Here is a 22,843-nt window from a genome sequence, read left to right on the forward strand (position 1 = left end):
GACCCCCCTGGGTAGTTCTGCCAGCCATCCAGGAGTCTTCCAGAGTAGATGTGTGTGGAAAGGCCAGCCTCTGCTCGCTACAGGTCAAGGAAGACAAGAGTCTCAGGGCGGTGTGGATGCCAGCGCCTGGGGAGGTGTGAATCAGCACAGCACACTTCTGACGCAGGTTTGGGGATCTGAGAGATTCCAGACTCTGTGTCTGTTTTCTGTGGGAGAAAAAGTGGAATTAGAATTGCATTCTCATCTGGCCTCAGTAAATGACCCGTTTCTTACCCCACCTCCCCTCCCTATTAAAATTAAATTCTCTTACCTCTCCGCCCTGTGAAAATTCTTTTTTTTTTTAATTTCTATAAGGTTTTAAAATTTTTTTTAATTTTTAAATTTGTCTTGGAGTATAGTTGATTTACAATGTTGTGTCAGTTTCAGGTGTACAGCAAAGTGATTCAGTTATACATACACATATATTCATTCTTTTTTAGATTCTTTTCTCATATAGGTTATCACAGAGTATTGAGTAGAGTTCCCTGTGCTAGACGGCAGGTCCTCGGTGGTTATCTACCTTAAATAGAGTAGTGTGTGTATGTTCATCCCAAGCTTCTGATTTATCCCTCCCCCCATCCCCGAAAGTTCTTACCTTCTGTCAGGTCTCGAGCCCGAGAAGGCTACTCCCAAGGCACGGTCCAGTCAGATCAAGTGAGGCAAGTGTTAACTGCCACCTGCCATTCGGGCACAAAGCACAAAGCTGTGACTTCTGCAGCACTTTCCCGGACTGGCCCCCATTAAAGCAAGGGTGGAATGGATTGCAAAGCCTTTGTATAATGAGGGAGAAATGGAAACTTCCGGTTTGGAAGGCCTTTTTCTTCTTGAGGGGTTTGGAGTATTTTTTGATTAACTTGAGTTTCGTGTTCCAGGGGAAGAGGGTTTTGGTGAAAATGGAAGAGAAACCCTGCCTAACAGAAATTCCGTATCAGATGGAGATTTTCCTCTATTCGAGAAGGTTGTGAGAGCGGCCGAGGAGCACAAGAGCACGGGGTGGCGGGGGGGGGGGGTCGGGGTGACGGGCTGGAATGCTCTGGGGGGGCACAAATGCTCTGGTGGGGCACGAAGCAGCGATGGCTGGAGAGGCTGGCGTGAGTACGGCCGAGCTCGCCCACCTGCCGGCTGTAGGCACGGCCCCTCGGGCATGTATCTGAACTCACACCCAGCGAGGTTTTGGGTCCAGGGGGAAGCCCTCAAGTCAGGAGGCTGCAGGAAGCCCAGGCTCCCAGAGGCCACCACCTCCTCTCCTCCAGCCTTCCATCCATTCATTATAGAAGGGAAGTCTGAGCCCTGGAGACACCCTGCCTTCGTGGTGGTTACACTCGTGTGTGGGGCAGGGGGGCACCGGGGAGACAGACAAGAAACCACCAAGTAAGTAAAATATCTCGTGTATCCGGTGGCATTCATGCTGCGGAGGAAAAGTCAGCAGGGTTCTCGAGGAGCCGGTCATCCTGGTGGCCGTAGGCTGCCCCCAGTGGGGGGACACCTGTCACCCTTGTGGAGGTGACCCGGGTTAACTCTTCCCAAACGCTCTGCACCTGGCAGGCATATTTCCAAGTCAGCTGACTTCCATTTCCCTGTTTGTCATGTGGGAACGTGGAGGGTCAGGAAGGGACCCGGAGATCTGTTCACGAGACACCAGTCAGCTTTATAAATAGCTCCCCGCAGCGTTTGTTATCCTACGGACACCTTTCATTTCCACGGGACTCGACTCTTTCAAATCCCTCATAGATCTATTGCGTCACTTAAGGCTCCTGCTCTAGGAGGTGGGAAGGGTGGAGATTGAGACACCAAACGGAAGATGTACGACCAGGGTTAGTCTTAGGATGACTGAGAGTCGCTGTGGCACAGGCTGTCCTATGGGAGAAGTGACCATAAACCACGGTGGTAGCCGATTCACTTTGTTATGCAGCAGAAACTAACACACCATTGTAAAGCAATTAGACTCCAATAGAGATGTTAAAAAACAAAAACATGGTGGTGCAGCTCCAGGGAGAACTGGCTGAATGTCTGCCCTGCAGGTGGCAGGTTTGCTTGCTTCCTTCACAGTCTGTTTCTGCAGACAATGGCAAGGTCATAGAAAAAATTGTGCGACCCTGCAAACCCACTACTTTGAAGACTCCATTGTATGCATAAGAATACTAAGTTTATTGGGGTTTTGTTTTTCTTTAAAGCAGACTCCTTCCCACCATTTGACTCATGAGAACACGAGCACAGAGGGGTTGAGACACTTCCCCGGGCCACATACTGGGTAAGAGCCGTGGCAATCCAATTATTTATCAGGCTCTTATTAAGTCAGGTGCTGCCTTATTGTATGCTAGGCCCTGGGGTTAGCATTTTTCATAAGTTATCTTATTTCATACAATAAACTGTAATTTAAGTCTTATTATTAATATTTCTATTATCTCATGGACGAGGAAGCTACACATGACCGCGGAAGGTAGCATTTCCAGGGTACATGGCCCAGAGTCTCACAGATATTAAGTGTCGAAACAGAGGCTCCAGCCCAGTTTTCTTTCCAAAAGAAAATAAAAGTTGCATTCCCAATCACTGTCCAAAATTCACTACAGAATTACTTAGGATTTTTAGTTAATTAGAAATTCTTCAGATTTTTTAAGATTCTTAGTTAATTAGAAATTCTTCAGATTTCTACCCTGAACTCTTTCTGTGACATGCTGCAGCCTTTTTTATTTGTGTGTTTATCCTTCAGAATCCTCAGGCTTCATCCTACATTTTAAGCTTACGGTTGACCCAGGTACAGCATGGGTTTGAACTGCGTGGGTCCACTTATACATGGATGTTTTTCAATAAATAAATTGGAAAAATTTTTTGAGATTTGCAACAGTTTGAAAAAAACTTGCAAATGAACCGCATAGCCTAGCAATATCCCCCCAAATTAAGAAAGAGGTATGTCATGAAGGCATAAAATATATGTAGATAATATATAAGACACACACAGTATGTGTTAATCAACTGTTTATGTTAACAGTGAGGCTTCCTGTCAACAGTAGGCTATTAGTAGTTAAGTTCTGGGGAGTCAAAAGTTGTACACGGATTTTCAACTATGCAGGGGGTGGGAGGTGGAGTGCCTGTAACTCCCCAAGTTGTTCAAGGGTCAACTGCATTCTTATATCAATTATAAATCTTAGCATGACTTAGAAAGCCTCCCACGTCCACCTAATTTGATTCCATCTCTAATATTTTAAACATTTTTAGAAGAAGAATTATATTACACTTGGGTTTCTCAGTTGAGTAACTTTCTTTTTTCTTTTTACCCCAAATAACCTGAAATTGCTTTGGTCTCCAAGTTACTTATAGAACTCTGTGTCTTTAGGATAGAATTATTTCTAAGACTGTTTCCCCAACATTAGCTTTTGTTGGGCTCTTTAGTTTTGTGTCACAGTGGCTACTAATGTTAAATCAGCTCTCTTTCCCTTCTGTCATTGGTAGCAGTGACACAAGCTGTCAGCCCACTGTGGTTTCTTTCGAAGATTGGTTACGTACCTCCAAAGTGAGTTTGTACAGGGAACTCTGTGAGGTATTCTGAACAGGGTGAAGACTGACGAAAAGCAGTCAGTGTGGAGTGCGTCTCGTTTCCTCCTAAGCTTGGGACGTCAGCTGCTTCCTTCCATCATGCTGGCGACTATTATCGTACTTGCTAAATTCAAGGCGCCCCCTTGTGGTGAGACTGATACTAATCAACATGAGAAAGCAAAATGGCGAGATGACAAGTGATATAGAGGCAATGCCTTTGGATATAATCTTATTGCTCTCCTCATTTTTAAGGCTCTCAAAGGAATAAAATATTTTTTCTCCTTTTGTTTTAAATTCATCTGTAGCTCTTCAACTCATATTCAATGCTAAGTGTTTTGGAGGTAGAAGCGAATCAGAAAGGCAAGCGCAAATAATTTGATGCCAAATCCCAGGTGACTTTTAAAAATAATTTCGTATTTTTTATTACAAAAGTAATACTTGTAAATCCTAGAGATGTTAGAAAGAACAGATAAAGAGTAAAAGAATCATTTACCCTCTCACAACCCACGTGGGTTAACATTTTGTTATGTATCTTTTTTTTTTTTTTTTTAGGCATATAGACTCAAAAGAAAACCAAACGTGCCATTTTTCAAACATGATTATATGTGTGGACTTCATTCTGTGTTGTTAGAGTCGGCTACTTCATCATTCTTAGTGTTGCTCGATTTGGTCGGTTCCATTGTGTGCACACCTTACGATACACAAACACAACACCATGTGGGGCTTTCTTGTGGGTTATTGTAGATTTCCTTATGATTAATTGCTCGAAATGGAATGGCTGAACCAAAACGGTGTACAAAATTTTAAGACATTTGACATTTATTGCCTGGTTATTTGTTTAAGTAAGGCATCTTTTTGACAACGCAATATTTTTTTTTAAAGTCTCAAATTCCTAGCATTTGCCTTCTTAGTCTGTGCCAAGAATTGTGCACTGTGTTTTACATGCCTCAATCTCAGTTGATCCTCACAACAACCATGAGACTTAAATACTATTAATGTCCCCACTTACAGATAAGGAAGGTCAGGCTTAAGGAAAATAAATCGCTGTCACGTGACTTCAAAAGCAGGAAGACAGTAGTAGGCTTTCAGAAAGGTGATTAAAAATAGCACTTTGCATCCCTCGAATATTGAACTCAGTGGAAACTAAGAGTGATAATTTTCTATTTGTAAAATAAAGACGGTAAGAGAGGAGGAAGAGGAAATGTGCTTCCATAAATTTAGAAACATGAATAAGCATCTAAGTTGATGCTCTGGTAATTAGATCTTCATGTTAGAAGATATGGTGGACAACTCAGTGATTACCGTGGAATTACAAACTCTAGGGAGCTCCTAATATAGACATGTTTTCACTAGATCTTTTCATTTTGTTCCTGAATGCATTTTCTTTAACCACAGTTCATCTTCAGACTGGTTAAACCACTCCCAAGTAGTCAAAAGTTGACTAAAGGGAAAGTGGTATCAGAAAAATCTCCAATTTCTGAATAAAACCAGAACTTTTTTGTGAGTACAAAGAATTTGGCAGTCTCCAACTTTTTTGCAGTTTTTCTCTCATTGTTGCTCGCTAGAGACCTACATTTCACTTTTGTCACCTTTGTCCGTACTCTTTGATTTTTCTATTATTATATAACTCTTTATTATAGAAAACTCAGGCACAGCAAAACAAAGAAAATAAATATCCCCCATCAGTGTTATAAATACTGTGTTTATTGTTCATCTTTGGTTCTCTCTGCCACATCTGGGTATTAGGCATTTACCCAATATTTGCTCTTCCTGATCAGCTCTTCTTGGGCTCATCAGCATTGTTTTTATTCTTAAGGAAAAAAAAAAAAAAAACTGTTGAACCTGTTTTCCTTCCAGCTACACTTAGCCTTTCAAAGACATTCCAAGTACCATTCAGTATAAGAGCAACATCTGTAGTTTCTCTGCCATTTTCCTCTTCGGATAGCCATTGGATTTATTGGAAGTCTTTGAGGTAATTAAAGTGTCCTTCTGTTTCATTTTTACAGCGTTATTATTTTTGCCGCTCCAGCTGTTTCCTTGTGGCGGCGAGCTGTCGCTTTCTTCCAGTTACATTTCCCTCAATCTTGATGCAACGTCGCTATATTGATAAAGTACTTGATTATCATTGTAATTCTCTGAAGTGACTTGCAGACATTCAACTCCTTTCCCACCCAGTCTTTTTTTTTTTTTCTTTAAGAACAATTTTCTGGTTTATTGTCAAATCCATAAATCAGGCTTCTGAGTTCTACCCACCTGATTTAATGGGGGTATGTGAGTGGCCTAATAAAATCCAGTTTTCTTTCTCTGCTTTCTTACTGTCGGGCTCAAAACCTGTAGGGCTCAAAATATTTTCCACGCAGATGGAGCCTGGCAAGAAGTGAGAAAGTTTCCCTTGAGTTTCATTTTGTAATCCTGAGAAAATTTCTATCAGTGTAGAGATTAATGTTCCTGTGGCCTCAAGTCCCTTTCTCTGTAGGAGGCATTGCATCTTCTGAGATGGACTCCCCCACCCCAGCACCCCTGGGTCCTTCCTGCTCTGACCCAGGGACACTCTTCCAGCTTCTGCATTTCCTCGACCTTAGTCAACGAAGGCAAGAAAGATGCAGCCACGGTCGGGTTTGCTCCAAGCGTGGAGCGTTTGACCATTTATGTGATTCTCTTGCCCTTTCTTCCTTGGATTTCAGGTGCTCTTCACCTAAGGCAGCTGCTGTAGTGACTTTTTTTGTCCCCTCGTGTCCAGCTTTTCTAAGCTTGGTGCAGGTTCCTCTGCTGAGAGTCGCCTTGCAGAGAGAGGTTGGGGGTCTCCGCCCCTCCTGGCAGCCTCACGGTTGGGGCGCTGGTCTCCTCCAGCCCCTTCCGTTCTCTGTCGCCTGTGTGCAGGGCTGTGTCCCCCCCAGGGCCTCCGCCCTCAGCCCATTTTATTCCCCATCTCCTTGAGATGGAAACTGTGATTTTCTGTACCTCTTTCCCCCTTGTCTGTCCACAACAGCTCTTCAAATCTATCATCCTGTTTGCATCTTGCACTTTTATTTATCATGTACCTACAGGGTGTTATTATTTGTGGTCTTCATTGGGGTATTTCTTTCATAGTTGAGGAAACCTATAAACTTGGGAGCAGGAGAATCAGAGGCCCTACAGCAACCCTCACCTTTCAAAGGAGAATATATTCACCTCGAAAAGAGCTTTTATGAGGTCAGTCTAGCTGATAGTTCTTCTAATGGTGTCACTCCCCTATCCTCTTAAAAGTCTCTTTTCCTTTTTTTTTTAACCCCCGAGTGCATTCTGGGTAGAATATTTGAGTACTGTTCTTGTCTGGAGACCTGGCTTTTGGCTTTTGGAGATCGCTCTCTGAACTCAAGTGTGCTTTTTCTTGTGGAGATTTGCGTCTGATATGTGTGAGACTAGGTTCTAAATAATACAGAATTATTCAGAAGTAAAGGAAATACACGCATAGTACATATCTATATCTAAGTCTGTCATGGTGTATGAATCATGGCTATTGTATAATCCAGTTATGATGGTATTTAGGGGCTCTGTGTGTGCTGGTTATCCATGTGGATATATCTGTATGCACACGCCGTAACTTATGAAGTGAGCTGCCAAACCGTGACACCTCATTGGCTGATTTTTTTCTCTTTTTTACCTTTTTCTTTTGAATTGTGGAAAAGTATACATGACTTACAATTTAGCACCTTAACCATTTTTAAGTGTACAGTTCAGTAGCGTTAAGTACGTTCACGTCGTTGTGCTGCCAACCTCCAGAACTCTTTTCGTTTTGCTAAATTGAAACTCTGCATGCATTGAACAGCTCTTCCCCAATCCCCCTTCCCCAGCCCCTGCTGACCACCGTCCTGCTTTCTATTTCTACAAATTGACTACTGTACGTACCTCACGTAAGTGAACTCATGCAGTATGTGTCTTTTTGTGACCGGCTTCTTCCACTTTGTATTATGTTCTAAAGTTTAATCAATGTGGTAGCATGTAACAGAATTCCTCTTTAAGGCTGAATGCCTTTCAGTATGTATAGACCACATTTTGTTTATCCGTTCATCTGTTGATGGGCATGTGGGCCACTTCCACCTTTTGGCTATTGTAAATAATGCCACCATGAACGTGGTGGTAGAGATATCTCTTTGAGACCCTGCCTTTCCTTCTCATGGCTGATTTTGGATGCAAGAGTAAGTCATTCTTCTTGCATGAGGATTATGAAGTTTTCATTTTTTAAAACACAAAACCATCTTTCCATCATGGTTTTTTTTAAAAATTAAGTTATCCGAAAGTCAGTGGATCAATAAGAATTGAAATGTTTAAATACTGGTACAGTAAGCTTAGTAAGTGGAAGACATCCTCCAGGGTCAGCCAGGTTCAGATGTCAGAATTTGTTCCCTGAACTATAATTCTGATCTGCTGTTCCCGTAAGTATTCACCTGGGATCTTCTCGTGAAGAAGTCTTGTCATCTGGTGTGGCGCAGCCCAGGCACAAAAAGTCCTGCACTCTTGTCTTCACAGAGCAGCCCAGTGGCCAGTGGCCCAGTGGCCAGTGCCAGTCAAGATGGCAGGCTGGGGCTCACCACCAGACTGCATTCTGACTGAGGAAGGTATTTCATTCTGGCTCTGGTCACCCGCCTGCAACCTTGAGACACCCTCAAGGACAACAAGCCAGTGTGACATATTCTCAAATGACCAGGTGAATTTAGAAGGGCCCCGCTGTGAGACATGTCGGGGAAAACTCACTGCTGGTCAGGGCTGGCTTTCACCATATCTCTCTAAATCCTAAGGATGGGACTACCACCTTTCTGTCTTTCTTTGTCAGGGGAGAGGGCTTCACGGTGCTGCACTGTCATCATGAACAAATAGATGATTCCTTTGGGTCAACTGTTCTTTTTCTGTTCGTGTTTTCACCCTTTTTCTTTTCTTTTTTTTTTCTCTCTTTTTCTCCTGATACACAGGCTTTGCAGCACATGCTGATCTCTCTTCAGGCAGAACTTGACATTCAAAGGTACTTGATGAAAATTGAATCATCTCAGCGAGTTAGTACTTTACCTTTTCTTCTCTGCATTGAGTCTTACCTCGCCGCATGCCTTTTCACTCAGCTGCGTGTGGCATTCTAATCAGTGTCAGCCTGTTCCTGTCCCCGTCTACCCTGAGCCTGGGTTTAAACCTCTCAGAGCCAAATGCTTGCAGCATTCCCAAACTTGTGCATTTTTTTTAAAATCTTGAGAGTGAATATTAAAAATAAACACTAATCGCATGCTTGCTTCGAAATCTGTCATCAACTTTTCCACAGTTGGAGTTGTGGGATCGGCAGTAACGCGACGGCAATTCAGAGATCTCTGCACAGTCCTCTGAAAAGTGGGGCTCTGGCCCCAGCAGCTTTCTCAAGGCAGAAAGGTTCTGGAGCTGAAACAGAAACCTATCCTTCTAACAGCCTCAGAGCTCTGGGACTCTTCTTTCGCTTGGCTCCCAAACACCCAGTATGGGGTCCAGACCATTTCACTGGCATACATCTTAATAATAAACATGATAGGAACAGACATATTTATATAAAGTTTACTAGGCACCAAGCACTGTTCCAAGTGCTTTACAAGCGTTAACCTCTCACGCCAGCCCCATGGGGTAGGCATCCTATGGTCCCCATTTCATAAATGAAGAAACTGAGGCACAGGGAAGTTCAATACCTTGCCCAGGGCCACATAACAGGTAAGTTAGAGTTGGGACTCCAGGCAGTCAGGCCCCAGAGTCAGGTTCAATATATTATTTATTTCCCCATAACCCTCAATGTCCCCTATTTCATAATAGGTCAGTTTAGAATGTTACACCTGGAAGGGGGTGGAGAGTGTCCAGTACTTGGACACCTGACTTGGCATTGGGTACCTGTACCAACTGACCCATTGGCACATGGCCACCCGTATCCTTTTTGTCCCCCAAACGTGGCCTGTTTCTTTATTGTCTCCGGAGCTTGCCCAGATGAGAACCATTTGGTCTTTACTGTGAGGCCCAAAACACACTGCTCAGGAAGCATCCGGCGGTCGGGCTTTAGGGCATCTGTGACTTCCTGGCCATTCGGTCAGTCTTCAATGACCTCTTCACCTTCCTTTTCTTATAATCATTCTCTTTGATCTTGTCTAAAGTCACAAGCTCAAATTAGAAAGTTCCTGCCCAAACGAATAGACATAGAAGGAAAAGTTGGGGGACACATACGACAGAGACCCACGGTCCTACTCTACACCAGCTCAGTTCTGATGAGGTGTTTACTGTTCATTTTTTCCACGAGTTCTTAATTGTTTTCACAGCTCTGTAATTCATGCAAAATAGAGCTGTCTTTATGATTTCCTTGCACACATATTGTGTATCAAATAGAAATGCAGAAAAGGAAGCATGGAGAGCTCTTCCCCACAACTTTACATGCTGCCATTAACTACTCCTTTCTACTTTCAGAACAGAGACTTGACATTGTGATGTAGGGTTTTCTACAGAGTTTGGGGTCCCTCTCACTGTTCTTTTTTTCTTAAAACCTGAAACAAATTATCATTGCTAACTTTTATTTTTTGACATATCAGCAAATAATGGAATATGTGAGAATTTTTCAATAGCTTTTTTTTTTTAAGGCTTTAAATACAAGTTACAGTGACAATGGTGTTTTTTGGAGAAGGAGTGGGATGAAAGTTAAGGTGGGAAATTGAAGATTTTCTTTCTTCTCTTTGATAAAGAGTGACTCCCACAGCCTCTAAGGATGTCACAATCTCTATTTTGAAGTTGAAAGTAATCATTTACCGACTTCAGGCAAGGTGGTGGCAGTAAGAGGTTGGGTGTATCCTCTCCTCTCACACAGGACCCCACAAACCATGGGACCTTCCAAGCACAGCAGGGAGCCAAGCCATGTAGAACCATCCTTACGAGAATGTACTACATAGAGCAGCTGAATGCTTCCCATCATTTATTGTTGACAAATTCCTGTGCATTTTTTCCTTAGTGACTCCTCACCACAGTCATATCAAGCAGATACTCAGATTTTTTTTTTTTTTTTTTTTTTTTTTTTTTTGCGGTACGCAGGCCTCTCACTGTTGCAGCCTCTCCCATTGCGGAGCACAGGCTCCGGATGCGCAGGCTCAGCGGCCACAGCCCGTGGGTCCAGCCGCTCCGCGGCATGTGGGATCCTCCCGGACCGGGGCACGAACCCGTGTCCCCTGCATCGGCAGGCGGACTCTCAACCACTGCGCCACCAGGGAAGCCCAGATCTTTTTTTTAATAAAAGTGAGAACTAAGGTTCAAAGAGCTTCCCTATGGGGTCGCACTGCCAGTGCATGGCAGGATTGGAGCCTGTGTTCTGCAAGAACAGCGTGATAAAAAGATTAAAGTCCTCTCATTCTAAATCTTGTTCTCTTTCCATCTCTCCAGACTCTGGTATTCTTTCTTATAGCAGAACTAGAGGGAAAAAGAACCTTTGACCTGAAAAGCTCGTCGGAATTTTCACAAGGTTTTTCTCATTTGAAAATCAATGCAGGGAAATTGGGAGGGCAGTTGGTGGTGGTAATGGGCTGTGTGTGTTTAGAAACGAGAGTTTGAAAACCAGCAGCAGCTTCTACTCCCAAGATGTCCGGATAGGGTCTGGCCTCAAGCACTGAAGCTTGGTGACCTCGGGCACCACAGTATCCCCGCTGACACTGAAGGCCAGCTCCTTCTTCACTGTGAGGATGCACATCCTCAAATCTCCCAGGACAGGCTGAGGAAGGGGGGCCTCTGCTATCGGGGAAACCTCTCTGGTTTCACAACAGTGTAGTTAAGCTCTAGGGGCATCACCCCTGGGCCTGGCGTCCCACATCCTCTCCAAACTGAAGTCTGGGCTGCAGAGATGAGCTGAATGATGGCTTTTGAGGAGGCCTTCTAAGGGGCATACTTAGCACTAAGTGTGACGCTGGTTGTATTTCACTTGAAATTTCAAAGCCTGCAAGCAGGCCCCTTTCCTTTCATCTCTGTAATAACACATCTTCACGTGGACACCTATTATCCCGAAGCCTTTTAAGTGCATTCCAGGCACTCTGAGTTGCAAAGGCACCTGCTACCTTGCTCAAGCCCCTCCCAATGCGGACGGTAGGAGCCAAAGCCTCGGAAACTGTTTGTTTGTTTATAATGCACACCGTCTTAGTTCACGAGTAAAAGGAAAGAGAAAGAAACGGATTGATTGACTTAAGGCAGCTCACAATAAAGAGACATCTACCTTCAGGTGGCTAAACTAAAAATCGAAAGGGAAAACCGCATAAGAGGAGGAGACCAAGTTATGAATATGGCCAACTCTGATTAGCTTGAACATTAAATTTAGCTTCGACTTTTCTGATACATGCGGTATTTTATATATATTTGATATACTTCTCATTAGAGGACAAAGCAATACTTATGACTCCTTCACAAGGCAGAATTATTTTCTTTGTTTTAAATTCTAAAAGAAACATTGTTTGCTCATGCCTTCAGAAAAGGGACATCCGTCAACGTAACAGACAGCATCAACAGGAAAACAGCAGTATTCTTCATCTGGCCTTTCATTTTACATCAACTCCTTCAAGATGAAGCACAACACTCAATAATAATTGTAGGAACGTGCGTCTGAAGGGGGTGGGGGGGGCTGAGTTAATGAGATCCAGTTTTGGAACTTGCTGACGGTGTAAGTTTCTAACTTGATGGAAGGATGCTGAGGAGAGATGATGGCGAGCCAGGACCTCATCATCTTTAAATAGGATTTGTCTCTTTCTGTCTTTGAAGGGAAGTCAGAGAGCAGCCGATTCAAGGTGTTGTATCAGAAGCGAGTCTGTGTCACATCCCAGGTAGACCACCAGGCAGGCAGGTGGCAGGTTGACATCCAGGCATCCTGGAGGTGGGAGAGGCCACACCTTATCTGTGGGTCAACCCACTTTGGCCTCTTCTCCAGGTACAGCGAAACCTCTTAAAGGAAAAAAGAAGAAGAATCGCATCATCTACACATTGTGAAGGGGTTGAAAAGTAGAAAATATCCAGGAGATGGTAGAAAATCGCTGAAGTTCCAAATTTACCTGGAGTCAAACTGTAAAAGCCTTAAAATGCAGCTACTGGAAGGGTGTCAGAGCTCTGGATGGGAGAGTCTGTCTCCTTAAAAGGTGAAGTGCGTGATCTGCATGTCCAAAAAATTGCATTGATGGCTTTGGGCTCTTCTTTCTTAATCATTTCTTTCTTGAAAGTGGAAGTCTACGCAGTTTCGGATTCCTGCAAATTTTTGCATGGCATGAACATGGAAATGTGTCTTTGTTCCCGTGTTTTCCCCATGAATTTGTGTCCTCATTTCAGGGGCCATCTGTGAGGACAAACCTTTTACCTGGAATCTAATTGTGGGAAGTAACACATGAGAGGCCCAGGTGGGCATGGGTATCTTCAGGTCACCATAGACAAGAATCCTTCTGGATTCTAAATGTTTTGCGAGAAGGTCTTCCCTTCCCCTGATTCACTCTTTAAAAAGATCATGCTTACGCAGTAAATCTCTGATTTGCAAAAGCAATATTATCCTCGTTTTGGAGAAATAAAGACGAAGGTATATTACTCATAATACTACTGTGTAAAAGAAACCAAGGCTAGTATTTGGGTATATTCCTTCCATTTCTTAGATTATGAAAAAAAAGTTCTTAAAAGCACCTTGATTATGACTGCATAGTATTCCATAGTGTGGCTCCATTGCAACTTGTTAACCAGCCTTCTAAGTTTCTAGATTTATGTATTCTACTAAAGATGTAACATGTACAGATTTGTTCCCTGACCCTCAACTATAGTAAGTAACACTCTTCTCCATGTTTGTATATCAAATTAATCTGGCTTGGCTTCAGCAGTTATTGGGAAATGTATTCTCGTCACTCGGGGTCATAAAGAAATCCCAGGGATGGCATCTAGTCTGATAGAACTGGGTAAGGTTCCTGGGTCTCCTGGGACTCAGCAGATGGCCTCCCAGTGGTCTGTTTGCAGGTGGGCTCACGGGGCTGTCTGCCAGGCTAAGCCCTTCAGCCGCTCTGAGCACACCGCACACACCTCCTCCACCCGGGGCCACTCCTTGTAAGTGGAATCCAGGCCTCCAGAGTTTGAAGAACATCCTCACCATCACCACCACCACCAACAAAGCCAGCATCCTCTTCCCGGCCCTGCAAAGTCACTCAGCCCCCCTCTTCCTGCCCAATTAGCAACCTTTCTCCTCTCACACTGTGGGGGTCGGGGGTGGGCAACCCCAGACTCATCTTCCAAACGCCTTTACCCCCTGAGCCCAATCTAGGGAGGGAGTCTCTGGGGTGACCTCTGTAGCACTGAGACGCTGATCACAGGCCTTCCACCTGGGAAGACCTTGGAACACAGAGGCTTGGCCGTTTCCCCAGGAACTTGGGGATGGGGGTAGATGTCCCATCATGTTTGTTGCTGACAGCCATGAGGACAAGATAAGTTGATGATATCTCAGAAGAGTCATCTGACGCACAGATACCTCGAAAGAGTGTCTGTGTCGTGCGATGCTTCTTGAAATAACGAGGAAGCATCCTTGTCTGAACAGAGGTGTCCTCGTCATGCGTCTCTTGGCATCTGCGGGAGGGGGCTTCGCATGGTGAGAGCGTGTCGGCAGAGGGGTCCTGCTCGTCTCACTCGGCTCTGTGCAGCGCCTGCCTCGCCGCAGGGATGCCTGTGGCCGGCTCTGGCCAGGGAGGCGAGGGGAGTGGACTCCCCAGCCTCACGGCCTGTTCATCTTTCTGATCTGTTAATGAACTGATAGGCACAGTGAAGGAAAAACGGGGAAGCAAAAGACACAGCTGTACTTTGCTCAACTGCTGAATCGTCTGATTTTAGTCCAGACCAAACAGCTTTTCTGTTTTCACAGGTGAAAATCATGAAAAATGTCTGGGTACCCTTTTGGTGGAAAGAGGGAGGAAGGGGTTGAAATATTACCCTTGAGGAAACAGGGTATAAACTGAGTTTATCAAGGATAATTCATCGAAATAAATCCTGGAGAAAAATGTATCCCCTTTGTCCAAGCTGGGGAAGGGAAATACTGATTTGCAGGGCTAAACCTAAGTCCGTCTTTATGAGAATCTCAGATATGCACAGTTGGAAGTTGGTATTAGAATGGGAGGTGTGTGTGCATATATGTCCTTCTTGTGTTAAGACCCAGAAATACCTGGTTACCGGTGAACCTGGCATGTGTCCACAAACTACTCCCAAGAAGCACCCAGGTACACATCCAACACTGTATCGTGTGTGTGTGTGTGTGTGTGTGTGTGTGTGTGTGTGTGTGTGTGTGTGCGCGTTACCAGCAGGACCCTTTTGTGCTTGCACCCAAGTTTTCTATTGAAAACAAAAGCTGATTTCTTGTCCTCTGAGTCATTAGCACCAGCCCCCCCCCCACAAAATTACACATTTGTTACAAAACTAAGTACAGTTCTCTCCTACACTTGTGTTCCAGTTCTCACATCGATCTGTCATGCTCTAGAACCGGGATGTCCTCGGTCTGTTCCCCAGATCGGCCATCAGGCTAAGACTGGCCCTGAGGAGATGTTGGCTCAGGTTTCATCCCTGTGGCCATCGGCGGAAGTTGTGAGAAGTAGCCAAAGAGCTGTGGGGAGACCCGGTCCCGCTGCTTTAGAAGCACCCCAGGGTGTGGGTCCCCGGAGGCACCTGAGAATGGCAGGTCCTCAGCTGCTGCGGCCACCTGGATGGGTTTATGTAAGGGGAAGCCCCTGTGGGAGCTCTTGGTCTTCACATCCCCAGACCCAAACCCAGCAGAGGCCGTAGACTTTGGAAACAAGGAGGGCCGGAGAAGGGAGCGGAAGCACTGCGTTGTGGTTCTAAACAGGACTCTGAGCACATTTCAAAGCTTAAACCTTCCATAGCGGCGACTTGTCCGTTCTCCTGAGGTTAGAGGAGCGCAAAGCAGGGATGGTAAAGAAAACTAAAGTCTGGGGATCTTCCAGTGTTCGTGAACTTCAAATATTTTGCTCCTTTTATCTTTCATAAGAGTACATAACATCTAGAAATATCTCTTCAGTTGACGTCACAATTTTGACTGGATTTTGAGTTGAAAGCTTCCTAAGCGCAAGAAATGGGGTGAAAGTGTCTGAATGTCATGATTAAATTAACCATGTCAATGAGTGAGTATTAGGATAATGAGTCATTCTGAATACATTTGCATTTGCATGTGGGAAGCTTTACTCTATTTCTGAACTCTCTGTGGAAATTGGGCATTCATTAAAATGGAGTAAAATTCCAGTAAGGCAACTTTGGGTTTTCTTTTTAAAATAGAACATAATCTGACGCGAAGTGTGCGCCCTGGCTAATCAGACACACCCCACTGTTGCCAACAGTTAGCATCTTACCTAAAGGTACATGTGCAGGCTTTATTTTCTGGACCTTGGCATTTCAAATTAGAGTTTACAGGGTCTGAAAAATGGGAATGACGAAACATCCTCAATGCCTCCAGCCCTAATTTTCTTTTCTCTTTGCTTTTAGTCCCCAAATACAACACTGCATATAATAAGAACAATTTGATCTCCTAGCAGAGCATACTCCTCACGGTGAACACTTCAGCCAATATTTGTTCATGACCTTAAAATGCATGTATGGCAGCCTTTTAAAAATTAATGCTCTGCAACTGTGTTGCGTGCACTTGAGGACACAAATGCAGGAACCTGGATCTTGGTGCTAGCTAGCTACATATTTCTGTAGAGCAGATGCAATGGGGGTAATCATTTGGGGAAAACCATTTGAAGGAATCTCAGTCAGCTGAAGTTTTCTGGGTGACATGATTTTTCTTCTTCTTTGTGGTGTGTATCGTAGAGTGATGAAATTTTAGTCCTGAAAGGACTAGCTACCAACCAGTCAACCTCTGGTCTTACAGAAGAGGAAACTATGACTTAGTGAGATTGTACGTTGCCCAATTTTGGTGCAAGCTGGCCGACAGACTCCTGGTTAAATGACTTTACCCCTGTCAGCTCTGGAATCCTGCAGACTTGGTCCCAGTTCCTCCACTAGCTAGAATTTTTGGGTAAGTTGCTTCCACGATTTGTCTCCTCAGCGTAGCCAGTACTACGAAGTGGCAGTGAGGGTTCAATGAGATGACCACACAGTCAGTCACATTGCAGCAGGCACTGAATTTGTGAGTTCCTTTCTCTCCCACCCCCACTAGGAAGACAGTCTTCCTAGAGAACCGGTCTGCACTTGTTACGGGTGATGCAGAGGAGGGATCTGCCTGAAGCCTCCTACCCCAGCATCCCTTGGTGATTGAAAGCCCTTTTTGAAGAAGTAAAGACAAGAACTGATCAGTGGGGTTCAGGTGGCCTGGTTACACAGACTGCCCCTTCCTGCATGACCCCAGAGGACTTCCTGTTTGAGTGGTAGGTTTGGGATCGCCTGATGATTTAGGGAAACATCTAGAAGGTTGTGATGGAAACAGAGGGAGGTGGTAATGGGTGTCCGTGAAGCGCTGAAATCCAGCTTTCCAGGCCCTGGAGTCCTGCCCAGGTGGCTCAGGGAGCGTTTCCACCATTCTCTGCTTCCTGAATCTTCCCAGTTAGGGGCAGCTCTCCTCCCAGAAGCTTGGGGCAGGGGCTCCAAACACCATGCTGGAGATGATGCATGACCAAGAAAAGGCTTCTTCTGAGTCAAAATGAGAACAGTAACTCCCAACAGAAAGACTTTTTTCTTGAGCCAAATCTGAATTGTGTGAGTATCCTGCCTCCCATTTTTTTGGTATTAAAATATCTTTCCTTTCTCGTGGCAACATGGTGCCGTACAGAGGGAAAATTTCAAGCGAGAGGGCATGTTTGGATGCCCCTTACTTTGCAAAATAAAATCCTAGTAACCCTGCGTTGTGCCCTCCCCCATAATTTTTAAAAGAATGTTTAATTTGTGAAATACAAAATGAGAGCAAAAGCTCCAGAGAGTTTAACTTTCTCCACAGTTACTACCAATGTTATAAAACTGTGAGCCTCATAGCTGCCCGGGCAGGGGAGCTGTTAGAATTGGTCTTTGTCTGTGATGGTTTGCTTGGAAGACACAGAGTCACCTCAAACTGGTTTAAGTATAAGAATGGCATTAGTTGGAAGGAATAATTTGGAAAGACCTCACAGTGTACTGGACTCAGGAGCTGGCATGCCTAGGGGCCCAGATAGCTGTTCTGTCTTTTAGGGTCTCCCATTGGAGTCATGGGGGTCTCTTGTCTCCCTTTTTCTATACAGATCTGCTTCATCCTTTCTCTGTACTCTTCTCTCTCTGTTTCACATTCCCTTGTGCGTGTCAGCCACAGCTTCAAATGACCTCACATTTTACGTTCTCAGTGGATACAGACTAAAGAGCTTCATTGTCCCAGGGCTCCATTTCCAGGAGGGGCATGTGATTGGTCCAGCCAGGATCAAGTGGCTACTGCTTGGTCCAGTCAGCTGCGACTGGGCTGGGAGTGGGTGACCATACACTGCATCACTCAAACCAGGATACCTTTGAGAGTGGAAGGGAGTTACTACTAATATTTACACTGGGACAACAGGTGCAAAGCAGAACGGTCCAAGGATGCTACAATCTGTATTTACCCTGGATGTGGGACATTGGACATCAGGAACTTATCCATATGGGCAGGGAGGAATTCCGCAGAGAGGGGGGCATTGTTTGAGGGCCAGAACCCTTTCAAAGATGGCTAAGTGTCAAGTCAAATAACAAAAGGGGAACTTTGTCATGTATTCACTGTTACTGGAGAGGGGGTTGCCTGTACGAAAAGACGACTTGGTACTCAGCTGCTTCTGGACGGTGCATCTGTTAGCTCCTTCGAGAGAGCAGAGAAGGACCTCAGAGTGTGCACAGGGGGGACAACTCCTTTAGAAGCCACCAGCTGTCCCACCCCCTCCTCCCACGTGCCCCCGAGTGCACACAGACCTTAGAACCTCAGTGGGTGACTTCGCTCAGACCATCCCTAGCACCTCTCACCTCTGCTCTCCGTCCTCTCCCAACCCATCCTTTAATGTCAGCACTTATCCCCCAAACCCCGTTCTGCCCTGTGCTGTCACAGTGACACATCTCTTAGTGCCTCTTGTCCAACTGTTACACGTATATTATCCTTGGCCCCAAAATATACCTTAAATGCGTTATGAGCTTAAGAACCACACAGCACTTTTAACCTCCTGAGACTCGCAGCGGGCTGAGTACCAAGTCCCTGTTTCAAATGCTTTTTGACTTTTTTTTTTTTAATACGTCAAATCATAGGGTATCTGACACCAGTGTCAGCAATTTTCATTGTCTTTTCTCTTCCCTAAATGATGTCTCAGCATCGAGCTGGCATCTGAGGGGAGAGTACGGTGTGAGAAGATTGCTAATATGCAGTGATAGTTTGCAATGAGAAAGTGAATGACATAATAACGAGAGCAGGCGTTTATATTTGGAACTGAATAGCTGTGTTTAGGAAGCTTAAAAAAAAATAAAAAAGGATTGAGCCCTTATATCTTTATTTTTATACATACTCCAACCACGATGACCCTGAACAAGAAATAGAAATTTGATTTTGATTTTCTTCAAGGATTATTGCCTTTTGCAATGGAAAATGACAACTCATCAAATGCATTGTGTCTTCCATGGGCTGCAAAGATGACCAAACACCAGAGGTTGTCATTGTAGCCATGTTGCTTCAAGTAATATTATTTCTTGGCTACTTTGCTAAGCTGAATGTATTTTCTTTCTTTTTTTTTTTTAAGTCAGGGATGAGGACATTTGAGTTTGATATTCTGCTGAGAATAGTAACCAGCTATCTACCTCACTGAAGACCATATGAATTTACATAACTCTTGGTGAGCTGGGCAGTGATTAGGGTTGTTTTTTTTTTTTAAGTCTAGCAATACTCTTAAAGAGTGCCAAAGCCAGATCCCAATCTTTGTAACACAAGCAGACTTTATGAAAAATAAACCGCTTCGGGGCCTTGCACGGAAACATTAACCCAAAGCAAAGAGACAAGTTAACTGTTCATGGGTGTCCTTTCTGGCCATGATGTGGGCATGTCATCTGAGCGGAGAGTTTCCTGTGGAACACCGAGGCTGGCCACCTCGATGAAGGGGGTACAGGGGGCTATGTTCTGACCTTACTCCTGTTTTCTTCTGTGGAAATGTCCTAAGAGGTGTAGCAGGGGTGGGTGTCTAGATAATACAGTAGTGCGCCTGCCAAGAGGGGTCTCCTGGTACTTTTAGCAAGAAAAGGGAAAGGAACTGACCATCGCATCCTCAAAGGGCTCCCCTAGAACATCAGGCACACCTGGGGCATCCCTGAAAGAGTTCTGCAGCTGAAGCCTTGCGGCAGGACCGGCTGTATATAATTCTTAGTGTATCTTGTTCCAAAAAATTATTAAGCGTTTCAAGACGGCCACAGCAGAGCACGAAACCAAGCCCAGAGCACTTTTAAATGCTGGGTCGCTTGTACACCCACAAAGCTGGTCCTACCTTGACAGTTAAGTGCTTTGGTGTTTTTAACTTCAAAATGCATCCTTAGGAAGACTTAAGAGGACGTTAAGGAATGCAAACCACGCCCCCCCCCCCCCCCCGCAAAAAAAACCTGGCTCCTGGGGACTGCCTGTGTCCCACGACCAGCCCGTCAGCACCTTCGGCATCTTAGTAAGAGAAAACTCACCTGCTGATTAATTCAGATCAGTTTGCCTGGAATTGTAATGAAAGCAGGGGCAGGCTTTGGGAGGGGGAAAGCTGAGATCGTGCATTCATTCATCCTAAGCCCCCCAGTTTCACTGACTCCCTTTCTTTGACCTTCTACACGTATAATCTCCAGCCTCCACACAATAGCCCAAATGATCTTATGAAAAATGTATCTGCTCCTGGCCACCTCCCCCTTCTCCCTGCCTCCAATACCTCAGTGGCATTCTGGTAGCTTAGAGTCACATTGAAAATTCTCCCCTTGACGCTAAGGCTCCGTGAGATCTGGGCTCTTCTGGTCTCCAGTCCCACCCTGTCTCCAGTACTTGCCACTTCTTTCTGCCTCGGGGACTTTGCACATGCTGTCCCTTCCACCTGGAATGCCTTTTTCTTTTCACCCCACCCGCTGGCTTGCCCCCTCCTCCCAACTTCGCACGTCCTTGAGGTCACAGTTTACTTGCTTTTCCAACTTTCCACCCACATACACCCCCCTCCCCAGCCTGGGTTACACACTGTCAATGTCTTCAGTGTCTGTCCCCTGACTCGGCTGTAAGCACCATGAGGGCAGGATCATGTCTCTTTTGTCTGTCGTTCTGTTCCCAGTACCTAGCATGTGCTAGCGTGTACCTAGCAGGTGCCTGGAACACAGTAGGCACTCAACAGGTGTCTGTTGAAAGGATGAATGGACGTACCACACAGTTCGTGGTTTAAACTTAATTATACATTATCTTGTGTTATTTGTTGTCCTTCATTCATTTCACCAATTAGTTTTGAAACTCATTCACATCAGGCAACATGACGTCTGTCTGTCTCTGAATCGCCCACAGTGCTCAGTATATGTTCAAGGAATGTTATTGACCAACATAGATTATGAGTGTTTTACACATTCAGTCCCTTGCCATTACAGTATAGATAACCCAGAGGGAAATTAAATTTTGTATTATGTGTGTTTAAGTTATTATAGATACCGTCTGTTGATTGGCGAGGTAAGTAATAACCAAAACTAGACATAATCCAAATTATGGGATTCCTGCCTCAAAAGAAAAAAATCAACTGTGATAGAAATATCTCCCTCACAATCATATTTTACTGATTTTGGAAACAGTCTTAATAGAAGAGTTTAAAGAACTGGGTGTGTTCAGTTTACTCTGGTGCGGGTGCGTCATCCGTGTTAGGTGATAAAAACGTGCACAGTCCCCTCTGCTGTGATCGTAACAACCACTAGAATTTGGCCAAAGGAATTGACTTGCCATCCTTCTTTCCTGTGATGTGGCTTGTCCTCCATGCCTTGCTTGAAACGGCATATGCACAGTAGATGTCCAGTGATAAAAATCTTAATGGAATACTCAGGGACTCTTTTCTCTCACTAACGTTCACAACTGCTACTTTGAACCACTCTGTCTTTATTTTTGTATCTAGTCCTTCCGATGGACTTTTTCTCGTTGCCATGTTGTTTTTCCAGATTAGTAGACCTTGATGGCATTAAAAATATTTTCAGCATAATTAATACTAGGCTATTTTCCACTTTCTTTCACATGCCTTTTGCAGACAAGAAGCCCCAAACTGTCTCACAGTCCTCAGCCTCCCAACGTGGGTGACCCGGCAGAGCGTTTATCAGAGGCGTCTGGAGAGTCTTTGGAAGCCATGTCTGAGGGAGAAGCTCCAAGTCCTTTCTCCAGAGGCAGCCGGACTCGAGCGAGCCTTCCAGTGGTGAGGTCGGCCAACCAGACGAAGGAAAGATCTCTGGGTAAGCTTCGAAAGGCGGATTCTAATGTTTATTACTGCATGTGTGTATGTTTATACTTCTGGACACATACCCCTGCATCTGGATGTTAATTTGATCTTGATTTGTAAACACACAAACTACTCAGAAACTCTGTTGATGTAACATCAAGCCTTGAGGAGTTACCTGCTGAAGAAGCAGCAAGTCCGACCGGTCTTTGGGGCTGGGCACATTCAGAACGGGCTGGGGTTAGTCACTCAAGCAAGAGACTAGCAGTGCCTGTGGGTATTCCTGGTATAAGGAATAGCAAGGGCCGGACTACAGAATGAGCCTCATTTCTTAGGGAACCTCCTCCACGGTTTCAGAATTGTGGGCGGATGGGGTGTGAGCCCCACTCCACTGTCTGGCAGTCCAGGGGAGGATATGAATGGCTGCAGGAAGAAGAGGTACAAGGTGGCCAACACCGCCGTGACTGGTAAGGAAAGCCAGAAACACAGGGCTGTTTCCTCTACCACCACATGAAAGGGTGGAGGGGTTTGGCAAGAGTTTGGCATAGCCTTGTCTTTCAATAAGCTTTTAGGAAAAGCAGGATTCTCTCCTTCCGCCTTCACTTATCATTTGCTTTTTCATATTGGATATTCACTTTCTATCTTACTGTGCCTTTTTTCTTCCTCCTAGCCCCTTAACAAAAGGTACAGGCCATAAAGATTTAGACCTTTTTGCAAATTGTGCTGGTGTTTCATATGCTTAACCTGCCATCTCAAGGTTCTGAGTCGGTACCTGTGTTTTTCAGACGTTTGTGGTCAGGAAAAACAGGGGACAGAAACAGGGTCAACCCACAGAAGGCTTCAGGGTCTGGCCTCTGCAGAAGACAGCTGAATTC

The 22,843-nt window shown here is 44.8% G+C and overlaps 1 protein-coding gene across 7 annotated transcripts in view; it reads left to right on the forward strand.

Moving 5' to 3' along the window:
• The window catches only part of KIAA1217 (KIAA1217 ortholog), a 330,037-nt gene that overhangs the window by 130,878 nt on the left and 176,316 nt on the right, over nt 1-22,843 (forward strand). For 5 of the 7 annotated variants that reach the window (XM_060161598.1, XM_060161618.1, XM_060161607.1 and 2 more), the window contains exon 3: nt 21,786-21,984. In XM_060161598.1, the coding sequence (XP_060017581.1) occupies nt 21,786-21,984 (199 nt within the window). Of the gene's footprint in view, nt 1-8,522; nt 8,604-21,785; nt 21,985-22,843 lie in introns of all 7 variants that reach the window. The other 2 variants (XM_060161567.1, XM_060161576.1) reach the window with 1 other exon arrangement.

Source organism: Lagenorhynchus albirostris, chromosome 1 (genome assembly GCF_949774975.1).
Source record: "Lagenorhynchus albirostris chromosome 1, mLagAlb1.1, whole genome shotgun sequence".
NCBI classification, from domain to species: Eukaryota; Metazoa; Chordata; class Mammalia; order Artiodactyla; family Delphinidae; genus Lagenorhynchus; species Lagenorhynchus albirostris.